The sequence below is a fragment of the Tympanuchus pallidicinctus genome, unplaced genomic scaffold (genome assembly GCF_026119805.1).
Source record: "Tympanuchus pallidicinctus isolate F22 unplaced genomic scaffold, pur_lepc_1.0 scaffold3, whole genome shotgun sequence".
In the NCBI taxonomy this organism is placed as follows: Eukaryota; Metazoa; Chordata; class Aves; order Galliformes; family Phasianidae; genus Tympanuchus; species Tympanuchus pallidicinctus.
Window position 1 is genome coordinate 34,862,212 of NW_026294747.1, and position 12,377 is coordinate 34,874,588.

At 37.5% G+C, this 12,377-nt stretch overlaps 1 protein-coding gene across 3 annotated transcripts in view; it reads left to right on the forward strand.

Annotated features, from left to right (window-relative positions):
* The window catches only part of NPAS3 (neuronal PAS domain protein 3), a 596,309-nt gene extending 584,055 nt beyond the window's left edge, over positions 1-12,254 (forward strand). For all 3 annotated transcript variants that reach the window (XM_052693214.1, XM_052693213.1, XM_052693215.1), the window contains 3 exons: positions 2,080-2,227; positions 5,302-5,417; positions 7,915-12,254. In XM_052693214.1, the coding sequence (XP_052549174.1) occupies positions 2,080-2,227; positions 5,302-5,417; positions 7,915-9,224 (1,574 nt within the window). In that variant the 3' untranslated portion in view covers positions 9,225-12,254. The remainder of the gene's footprint in view (positions 1-2,079; positions 2,228-5,301; positions 5,418-7,914) is intronic.
* Positions 12,255-12,377: the final 123 nt, after the last annotated feature.

The following is a 12,377-nucleotide window of genomic DNA, read 5'->3' on the forward strand; positions in this document are numbered from 1 at the left end:
GGTACGTATGCAGGTAGAATTTACTAGTTACTGCATGTAACTGTGCAGCTTTCAGGAGAGGAAACAATATCACTGTAGACTTCCATGCATATAGATATTACTGTCAGCTGAAAACGAGAGCATTTTGAATGTTCTTTTTTACTGAAATGGAAAAGTCTACCATAATCAAAACTTACAGCAGTTTCATCCCTTATTTTTCATAACTAATGAATTTGGACTAATTTATGTGAGATTGTTTTATAAAGTAGCATGCAACATTGGTTTGACAGAAATGCTGGGTAGTCAGTTGTAAATATTTTATCTTTATTCTACTGTATAATGAAGTTTTGATGCCAATGAATTACTGTAGCAGGATACTTAGAGTTTGGAATACAAAAATAAAAAATTGGGAACAGTTACAGATCTTTTCTAGAAACAGACCTAGTTGAGTAGAGACTGCTGCAAAACAAAAGGACTCAGATCACACACATATTTGTTCATATTGCAGCTGACTCTGACATTGAACTTTTTACATGCTCTTATTCATTCAACTGTTGATAAATCAGAGTAGGGGGGGGACTCCGAGGTAGGAAAAAATCCGCGTATGTAGGGATGCCTCTGTAAATGTCCTTTTTCTGTAGATATATGTACAGGGATCGTATAGGGATCTAGATACAGATACACAGAAATGTATAATTAGGAGTATAGACATTTGGTTAACTTGAAAGCTCCAAAGTATAATTTGTCACATTTATGGCACGAACTTTAACTGCCTTAAATACTTACTCTTTTTGAAAGTGACTTTTTTCTTTTCCCTTTGCAAAAAATAAAAAATAAAAAAATATAAATGTACTTCATGAAACCATTGTATATGAAGCACTTATTAGCCGTAATTAAATGGACAATATGAATTTACTACATCTTTAGGACTCTGGCTTGTTCTGGTTTAGAGCAAGATGATTAATGCAAATACATATTACTTGAGATAACCATTTAGCAGCTAATTTAGCCAAATTTATTACAGCAGTTAGAGGTTTTTCATTTTAGCAGACGGAGACAAGGACGTGACAAAAGCAGAAGGAGTATACGAATGCACAGTGCCCTCTAGTGTACAAAGCTTCACAGGATTAGTGAGAATTGCAGACAAGAGCAAGCATTCATGTAACAATAGTACCCAGATTTTGTATAGTTTAGATTTTCTTTAAAACTATGCAGCGTCCATCCTTTGAAACATTTGCATTTCATCCCATTTTCCTGACACTGTGGCATCAGGCACAAAGCAAATCCATTTCAATTTGGCAGTATTTTGGTTGAAATGTTACTTCAAACATCTGTATTTTTAAGCCTTCTTTCTGCAAGCATATAATAGCATCGTTTCACATTACTGATTTCTTTTACTTATTTCTCTGTTTCTTAGCATATTTCAAACATTGGAGAGAGCTGTCACTCTTTGGCTCTAACCAAGTCATTCTGTGCTTCCCTTAGGCCTCTTTCTCAGTCTGCTGGTGGATTTACTTTGCTCAGGTAGAAGTAAATTCTCCCAAGACTTTCCCCCTACTGACCAGTGGAGATTTGGTTCATCTGAGAACTGTAAATTCTGTTTGACAAGATCAAAGAAACAGATGTATAAGTTCAGTAGTTGATATCGCCTGCAATAAGGAAAAATGATCAAAGCAGCAGGGGTAGAGTATCTTCCCAAACCTTTCAAATATCCAGAATCTCAAAGAGGTCTACCTAGGAGCTATGAATAAATCACATATAAATTTGCCTCTTTTTTTTCTTTTTCTTTCTTACAGTTTGAGTGCATTGAAAATGTCCACATAGCAATAAGTATTCTGTGAGCCAAAGAGATTTGTAGTTCTTTTCACTTTTCTTCTTCCACTAGAGTTTCCAAAACCAGATTAAAAGTAAACTTTAAAAGCTTGTAAAGCATACAAGCCATCATACTGAGCATCAGATGCCATTTGCCATCTCATTAAACCTAAACGAAGTTCAGAATCTTTTGCTCAAACATGTTGGATGTTGTACAATGAAGATCATTTTACTACAGTTCTAATATGCAATATATCTTGTTTCTATTCTACTTGTATTTTTCCCCAGTGTTAAATAAGGGTCAGTGTGTAACAAAGTATTACCGCTGGATGCAGAAGAATGGAGGTTATATCTGGATACAGTCTAGTGCAACCATAGCTGTCAATGCCAAGAATGCAAGTGAGAAGAATATCATCTGGGTCAATTACCTTCTCAGGTACATCTTCCAATCCCTTCTCTCTCTTGAACTGCTCTCTCTATTGCTTAACTGTGCTTGTGAGAGTTTTAGGAAAAAACAATTGCTTGCTGTAGAGTATTAATGAAAACAACTTTTTCCTATGGTCTGCTATTTGGTTGAATGTATTAAGAAATCTGTCACATCTCAGTACACTGGAATATTTTTGAATTATTATGCTGCTTTAGCATTCAAGTAAACCTTCCATCATTTTACTGCATGCCTTCACTGTCCTGAAGTCTACCCAACCTGAGCTGAAATGTAGAAAATTCACACCAACTTGCAGTGGCTGTATTATAAAATATGGTATGAAGTGCTGGGCACTGGTTTATTTGGTTACTAAAAATGCATGGAAGCAAACTTCCTAGACAACTATGAAAAAGAAAGGTGTCTCTGAAAAATATTCAGCTCTCACTCTGAAAAGCAGAATTTTCTCAGAAGAAAAATCTTGAAATAATGTGTTACTCTTATAACGATTTGATGGTATTCACTTTTAAAACTGCAAAATAGGATTCACAAGCAAAAGTAGTTTTTAAGATTATTTGAAACCAAAACAGTGAAAGATTCTTCCCTGAAAAATTCTGTTTTACCAAGCACAAGTGTTTTCAAAGGACAGGTTTCTGAGCTCAAGGGAAGGCCAACAGCCAGTGAGAGACAGTGAATTATAAACCTGACCTTTCTCATCTGAAAATACTTTTCAACACATTCTGCCCTATTAGTGTTCAATAAGATTGGGAGATTTTCTGTTTCATTCCAAAGCAAACAAAACAAATAAAATTTGAAACCTTGAGATTGTTGAGAAATGCAATTGTCATTTTCTGACCTGTTCTCCTTTTAAATTGCTTGTCGTGGTTTGCTACATTCCCTTTGATGCCGTGAGAGCTCTAAGTGATCTGCAGAGGTTAGAGTGTGACTTTATGCCAACTCCAGCAAGCCCATGCCTGCCTAAACTTGCATGTTGAATTACTTTTGATATCCCTATTGAGGAAGAGAGGGAAGCAACCCCCAGCAGGAGAGCACTGAGGGAGTCCATGAGAAACCTTCCGTGGAGATGGAGTGTAATTTGACTGGTGTTAGTTGCTTCTGCCCTGCTATGATTAAGCATGGGTGTTTCCAAAGATATCCTTATCCTTCAATTTTTGTGTCTTCTTTAAAAAAAGTGGATGCTCATCATCCACAGAGTAAAGTGTTAACTGAGCTTGCAAGAGAGAGGCAGAATGCGGCATTTCAAGAGTTCAGCTTGAGCCTGCCAATTCTGCACTGGAAGTACACCTTCAATGTCCCAGTACTAACAGGGCTTCATACTGCTCAGAAATGTATTCATTTTCTATTAAAAAAAATATAAACAGTTGCCTCTGCCCCCTTTGCTGCTTTTCACACAGTGGCTGAACTCAATCCTTAAATGTTCTATGAAATTATTTTCTGTAGCAACAGACTAAATCTAACAAAAAAAAGGAGAGAAACAGTGTGGTCTTACTCAAGACTGCTTCCAAACTTGACTTTTCTACTACATTCCCTTCACTGGTTTGCTAAAGAAAGATTAATTTCTTCAGTTAATTTGTATTTTTAATTTAGATTTATCTTAGTACTGGAATCCATGAAGGGTCCAAACCATATTTTAATGGCAGATCAAGGCATAATTAGGTCTACTCTGAGCCAGAGTAGACTGGTCTGTATACATTTCCATGCATTAGAAAGTACGATTCAGCTGTCTGCAAAGAGATAGACTAATTATAGCGTCAGGGAGGATTAATGCTGTTCTTGTTCCAGCAACTTGTTATTCACAGTGTGAAAGCCCTCAAGCATCTTTTGCTTACAGGGGGCAAATTTGGGGACTGCCCTGGGATGCAACAGAATAAAGTCACTTTGTCAGGACAAAACCATAAAGATGGTAATTGTATGAATGGCATTTCAGTGTGAGCTGTGTGAACTCTGAATTTTCTCACTACGCTGTAATAGACTGAATATGGGCACAGTGTCATTGTGATAGTGTGTCAGTCACCCCTAGTCCTGCCTCACATTGTTCTACATAGGACTGCAGATTTTCTGCTCTATCACGGGGAAGGAATTTGAGTTGCTTAGAAATGTTCATCTATTCAAAAATGATTAAAGACTTTGTTTATTTTCAACATTCCAATGCCACTTTTGTGCAGCTGTGTTCCTCTCTCTTTGCACTGGTTTGGAAAAGGAACACATTTTGGAAAGTGCAAACCAGGAAAAAGCTTAGCATTTTCTTCAGTTTCTCTGTTAGTATAGCTTTTTTGCATTGCAGTCGTGTTCGTTGCTAACAAGTCACAGGTGAGCACCACATGAGCAGCTGAAGATATGATTATAATGGGTGTGTTGACAGTTCTTTATCCCTAACATGTGCATCTTAACATGCATATGTGCATCTGTCATAGAGTGGTTGCTTACAGTTTCTTGGTGATGTGGATCCATGTGTGCAGTATTTTAAATATATATATATTTAAGGATATATATATCCTTTTTAGTTATCTCCTGGCCAAGCTCTTTTGAGTAGTGGTCATTTCCTCTAGCCCTAACTGATCACCTTCTTACTAATTTTATGCATGATCTGTTTTTTGAGAAAAATCACTTGTTAAAATGGCCCTGGGAAGGTTGATATATTTTTACAGAGATAATTCTAATAGATGTTGGTGGTGGAAGAGAAACAGGCTGGAAAAGTTACAGCACACTCCTTGTATTTCCAAGCACAGTAATGGATGGAGTTGAAATAGAAATATTCTGTTGTTCAGTGATGGCACAGTATGTTAGATATCATACAAACCACTGTGTCCCACTTTGGTAAGAATACTTTCTTAGCTCTGAAACTTCACTAGAATGAAACAGTTTTTATACCTGATCAACATAATTATTTGACAGACTATTAACATACCCTCATAAAATCCCTGCTGTAAAGCTCTAAGGAAACAAAAACCTATGGTTTTGGGTTTGCTCTGCTATTCTTTCTATTTATGTTCTCTGATATGTAAAGAAGAAAAAACATGCAACTACAAATCATCCAATTGTGGTTATATATGCTGTCTCTTCTTCAGTAACCCAGAGTACAAGGACACTCCCATGGATATTGCACAACTTCCTCATCTGCCAGAGAAAACCTCAGAATCCTCAGAGACCTCTGACTCTGAATCAGACTCAAAGGACAATTCAGGTAACACAAATGATGTATCCTTCTTTATAGTCACAGAAGGTCCATTACATGAAAGCCACATGGTTGCCTTTCCAACAGCTTCTCAATGTTTCTCAAGGAGTGTTTTGTTACAACAGCAAAAAACCTTTAGAATTAAGTTGAAGAAATCCAAGACAATATTTTAATAACCTCAGCATTTTTACAGTATCTCAATTTCCTCAAAGTTTCTATTAATTCTGTGGCTACATCCTTGCCTACACTGCACTGAACAAAATATTTGGGTCTCCAGCTAAGCTTCATAAAGAGGTGTTTGCCTTATGAAAGACCATGGAATTGTAACTGTTGAATATAATTATAATTTTTATATTTCAAAAGCAGTCAAACTTTCTGAACATAAATATCCACCATCAGTCTCCATGACCTTTTTTCTTATAGAAATGCTTTTTTTATTATTATTAGTCTCACTGGGGAACAACGAAGACTGCAAGGTTTTAGGGTCTTCTTGGGTTAAAATAATTACAATTTATTGGAAGGTATAGGTTCAAGCACTTTTTTCTAAGCTCTTAAAGTCTAGGATTCAGCTATGTTTTAAAAGCTAAATGTAATTCTCAAACTTAATATATAAATTAGTTTTACAGATGGTCCATGCACAGATGATTCACTGTGATTATACATGCCCAGGTACAGATTAACTGGCTTTTAAAGGAAAATGTTTGTCCATAGCCCAAGTTGAGGTTACTTGACTGCAACACATACATATGATAACATTTAAAAAAGAAAAGAAGAACCAAAATTGGAAAAAAGCACTACTGGGTGTGCTTCCTTTATACTGTCTTGTTTCTAAATAGCCAAAGAGCACAGATGTGAAGAAAAGTTTGCATTTCTCATGAGCACTCTAAGTTTCTCCAGGTGAGATATACACATATGGTCATAACTCCTAAGGCTGACTCAGACCATGAGGGTATTCTTTAATGGTGCAGAGATGTGTGCATCCTAGAAGATGTCTACAGGCCTTACTAGACAGCAGAAGAGAGGGTTGTTTCTTGCAAAATAATTGAACAGAAATTGCAAGGGATCTGAAATCAGAGCGCTGTATTGGATGCAACCAACAAGTTCAGTTCAAGCTCTGATAAAATCCCAGACAAATTTTGTGCAGTTTTAGAATCCTTCACCATAAACCCACACTTGTCCAACTAGAAATCAGGTCTAGAAGACATCTTTAAAAATTATAAGTGAAACTCAGACCCAGATTGCTGCAGTTTTTGGAGTGTTGTGGCTCTTCATTTGTTTCTGTGGGTTTTGTTTTTCAAAATGAGAGGTCTCTCTGTTGTTAATGACTCAAGCAGAAGTCTCTCCAAGCAACTTACTTGAAATTAATACAAAGTGTACTGCCCTGAATCCTCAGGCGGCTTCCCCATCAGGCCTACCTACTACAACGTTTCTAGCTCTGTTTGGTATTAACATGGCTTCAGGAGTAACCATTCTGTAAAAGAAAACTGCCCCTTCCCCTCTCAAACACAAATGTACTGAAAGGGGCAGTACTTGGCCCTGATGAGTGGAAAAAAAAGAAATCTTTTATTTCCCAACAAAAGATATCTGGCTGTTTTGTAAAAGACGGGGTCTCCTGAAGCCTTTCATGACCCTTTCAAACACAGCATGATAATGGAGAGTATTCATTCTCATGAGTCCAGTGGACTAGAGTGTTTATCTCATCCGTATTCAAATTAGGTAAAAAAAATCTAAAATACAACTGAAAGAATTCAGGCAAGAAGAGTGACAGCTTCTCAGTGCTGTAGATGGGCTGCTTTCAATGGCCCTTAGATAATTTGGATCAATCGAGAATTTAATTCGCTGCCTGAATCTTTTTTTCTGTGTTTTTTTTCCTTGCCCTTCAAGAGAATATGAAAAGCCAGGCTAGCAACGTAACAAAATTGTTTAAACTGGTTTATTCATTCAGATTTATACACATATGACCTGCTTCTCCTCTCAATACTGGAGGAGAGTGGCAGAAATTCCACAGCAGTCAGAGTAGCTGTGTCTCTTCGAAGTGGTGAAGGTGAAGGAAAATGAGATGACTAAGAATCCTCATTAGTTAATAGTGCTACATTTTGATGCCTTCCCACTTGAGGAGAACACATAAGTGAAAGAACAAGAATCAGAGCATAATGGTCATAATGGGATTGTTCACTGACTCCTCTTCCTTCAGGTGAAACAGGGCTCTCGTGCTCACAGTTGTAAAGACAGTTCTTACCAACAGAGCAGATATAAAGGGCTCCTCATCCAAGGTGCCTTAGTATATGCTCAAGAAAAATTCAGGCCAGACAGATAGCACAGGCCTTTAGTGCCTTGAAAATCCCAGGTCAGAGAGATTAATGGTGATCAAAACTCCGCCAACACCATATTGCAAATAAACATGACTACAGAAGAGAATGCCTCATTGGTAGGTAGAAATCTAGATTTGGGCTGTAATATTATATTCTTATTGCTAATGATTTGTTTCACTTTCCTTTTGCTTTAGAGGACAATGAGAACTCAAAGTCAGACGAGAAAGGAAACCAGTCAGAAAACAGCGAAGACCCTGAATCTGACAGGAAAAAGTCAGGAAATCAGTCAGATAATGAAATGAACTGTAATGATGATGGGAACAGCTCCAGCAACCAGGACAGCAGGGACAGTGATGACAGCTTTGAGAATTCGGACTTCGAGAATCAAAAAGCTCCTGAGGACAGTTTTGGCACTCTTGGTTCTATGCAGATCAAGGTGGAGCGTTTTGTTGAGAGTGAGTCAGACTTGCGGTTGCAGAACTGTGAATCACTGACCTCGGACAGTGCCAAGGACTCAGACAGTGCAGGGGAAGTAAATGCCCAGTCTTCTAGCAAGCATCAAAAGAGGAAGAAGAGAAGAAAAAAGCAAAAGGGAGGCAGCATGACCAGGAGAAGGCTGTCAAGCACCTCAAGCCCAAACGGACTTGACTCAGCTTTGGTAGACCAGCCCCAGCTGCTCTCGTCGCCAAACAGTGCCTCAGTGCTCAAAATTAAAACAGAAATCTCAGAACCTATCAATTTTGATAATGATAGCAGTATTTGGAATTACCCTCCCAACAGGGAAATCTCAAGGAATGAATCACCCTACAGTATGACCAAGCCCCCCAGCTCCGAGCACTTCCCTTCCCCCCAAGCCAGCAGTAGTTTACATGTCTCCATTCCAGACTCTGTTCTCACCCCACCAGGGACTGAAAATACTGCCAGCCGCAAAACTCAGTTCAGCACCTCATCCAACTCAGCCTTGGCTCCTGTGTCCTCTGACCCTTTGTCACCCCCGCTTTCAGCATCTCCAAGGGATAAACACCCAGGTGGTCCCACAACTTCCAACTCTTTGTTGTACACTGGGGATCTGGAAGCCCTTCAGAGGTTGCAAGCAGGCAATGTGGTGCTTCCTTTGGTTCACAGGGTAACAGGAACCCTTGCCGCAACAAGCACTGCTGCTCAGAGGGTCTACACCACTGGCACTATTCGGTATGCTCCAGCTGAAGTTACTTTAGCCATGCAGGGCAACCTCCTCCCCAACACCCACGCTGTTAACTTTGTTGATGTTAACAGCCCCAGCTTTGGGCTGGATCCTAAAACACCGATGGAAATGCTCTACCACCACGTTCACCGACTCAATATGTCGGGACCATTTGGAAGTGCTGTGAGTGGGGCCAGTCTGACCCAAATGCCTGCAGGGAATGTGTTCACGACTGCCGAAGGACTTTTTTCCACTCTTCCATTTCCTGTGTACAGCAATGGCATTCATACTACACAGACTCTGGAACGGAAAGAGGATTGAAATATGACCACATACTGTGTTCAGTGTTAAGCTCTGAGGCATAGACTATGTTTTAATTTAGACCTTTAATTCTAGCACTTTGAATTCGAGCAGGTCAGTTTATTCTCTCAATATGACAGTCCCCATTTCATTCCCCTTCTCTTTAACTTGACTTATTCTTTAATGTAAAGATATTTTTTTATTTTTGCCTTCAGAGAGTTGAAGTACCAGTTGCCTGCCATTTTGTCTTCTTCTAAGATGTGTGTTTTTTCCTTTGCATCTTTATTAAGATGCCTTTAATGTGTATGCCTCTGCCATAGAATACTCAGTGTTGTGGTAAAGAGATTTTAAAGTGACAACCATTGGTTTTACTTCAAAATGATCTTGATATGATCAAGATTAAAAGAGACAAGCATAAACAATGTGCCCTGTTTGACTAAGTCAAATGAAAAGGGGTTTTTGTTCCTAATTCCTTTAAAATAGGGGATAGTATTTTAGAATTTTATGCAGAGTTTAATTCTCTTTTTATGATTAAGATTTTCTTACTTGCACATAAAATAATTTGGGTTCTTAAAAAGTTAATTTCTGGCCTGTGACTAGAATGTTGAAAAGTTGGACTAAATGTTAATTACTGAAACTTTAACTTAATTTCTAAAACCATGGTGCTATCATTTATTAATCTGTAATATCTTCATACAATTTGCAGCTTGTGGGCTGGGTTTTTTGAAAAGAATGTGTTCTGTACTGGTCAATAGTCGGGTGCTGCAGTCTCCTTGGTTAGTTAAGACAAAAGCCCTCATTAACATTTGCTGCAGGATTTAAATTTTTTACCTCCAAACTAACAAGCATAGCCTCACATTAAATTTAAATGGGTCAGGAAGCCTTTTTCAAAAAGCGCTTAAAAATAAAAAAACTCAATTTAATTGATGCAAGGAGCAGTTTCTTAGGTGCATATTGTTTTGCTTTGGGGTGTTTTTTTTGTTTTTTTTTTTGTTTTTTTTTTTTCTCAGTGTAACTGAGGCTAATTCTACATCAAATAACACTTCAGAGTTAAAAAAAAAAAAGAAAAAAAGAAAAAAACCACAAAAAAAAAAAAAACCAGAAGAACTATTTAACATGTTTTGTTTTTCATTTAATATTATAGAGGGAAGGTTGTAAATTTCTTTTTGTTCTTTGATTTGGGTATTTTTTGTTGCTTTTTCCTTATTTCTAGTGTTGAAACCAATATGTTATAAAACTAAAGAATGGGTTAATAAGCTTGAAATAGATAACTACAACTGAAAACTGCACATTAAGTAAAAGAGAAGAAATCTCCTATTTTGTCTTCATTGCCAGAAATCACAGTGTAGTGTCAAACACTGCAAATGACTGTCAAATATAAATTCTTCTTCCACTCCATCTTTGGCAGCTGTTTGTTAAGGCATCTAATAACAGATGTGAGAACTGTAATGTGTACAATGTGTAAGTGTCCTTGGCTGTCAGTCCCATTGCAGTTTCAATGTGTGTTACTATATGCAGTATATACTAAGCTAATGTAGTTGTTTTGTCCTTTGTCTTCTCTGTGCTTTATCTCTAGTCTGGAGTGGTAAAGTCCCATTCCTGCAGTCCTAGTGAACCAGTGATTCTTGGGGGTTAGTGGTTTTTGTGTGGTGGCCTTCCTCTGTAATGTCACCTTATGCTGCTTCCACTGTCTGTATACCTTTTAATTTCTGCAGTTGCTTTGCTGTTGTGTATTCTCCAACCTCTCTCTCCCCCACCCCTCCCCTCCTCTCCACGATTCCTGTCTCTTTCTCTTCCTCTCTCGTTCTCTCTTCTTCACTCTCAGAGAAAAGACTCTTAACTAGCTCAAGGTTAATGGAGCCATTTTTCCCACAGAGGAATTCTGGGTGTGACTTACTCTTCCAGTGTACCACACAATGCACTACAGAGTAATGCTCAGATTTATTAAGCAAATTGATGCCATATAGCCTCAGTTGTTAGTTAACATTCCCAGAGTCCCTTGTGCTCTAACCGTAAGCAGAGGGTGCATTTCTTTGGTTTTCTCCCAGGTAGGCTGAGGGAGCAATACATACAGCAATCACCAGTGAGATAGGAAATCCTTTCAAAGATCAACCAATGTCATTTAAAAAGGAAACAGCTTAGAACTCTCCTATATATTTGCTTATGTGTGCAATGCTAATATATTAACTCAGCTGTCCTTTGAATTTTTGATCACTCACTGTGTTGAGTCAATTCCTCCAATAGCTTTGAATTTGAGATGTCAGTTCAAGCTGCTGTGGAACAATAATGAAAGGGAATTGGATGTCACAAATTTAATTAATGAGCTTTTAAAGGTTAAATTTGAAGGATTTAAGTAGGACTAAAAAAGGCAAGAAAGCTGATTGGGAAATTCAGAGTTTAATTTTGGATGCTCTACTTTAGCTATTGAACAATCAAAGGAGTGCACCTATCAGCTACAAAGAACAGCTAGACAGCTGTTGGTTTTTTGTTTTGTTCTGTTTTGTTTTTTATAAATGTTTCTGTGTTGTGTCAAAATGATTTCTGGTGATTTAAACTAACAGATAATCACAGCTGCTGTCTAAATCCATAGTGTTTAAAATTACAAAATGAAAAAAAACTTCATTACCTGTGAAGACTGTGTCTGTGTTTTTAACTATTTCTTGTACAAATATATGAAATCTTTTATGAGGAGACTGGTGCCAAGTAGCTGAATAACGGGGAAAGGGATTCTGTTCGTATAAATCTTAGCAGTGTTACCAACTCTACAATATAAAAAAAATTAAAACCTTAAAAAGTGACAGCTATGGTACATTTATTTTGTGTTAAGCTAACCGAATCTAACTTCTCGAGTGCCTGGCTTATTTGAAACATTTTTTTCATTGATCATTGATAATGCTGCAAATCAGAAATGTACATACTTCATTTACAACAGGGTTCTTTTTATACTTTTGTAGATTCTCATACATGTCATACATGGTTGTCTTTATGTAACTTAATTTTTTTTCATCCCGCAGGTGCCATTTTCATAATAAACTTCTCTTGGATTTGTTACTATCTGGCATCATTTCTTTCACATATAACCATCCTGACTAATGAATGCTGGTAGTATTTGTTTAAGCAGGTATTTTTAAATTGTTTTGTTTAAAAAAAAAAAATAAAAAAAAAATTTTATAT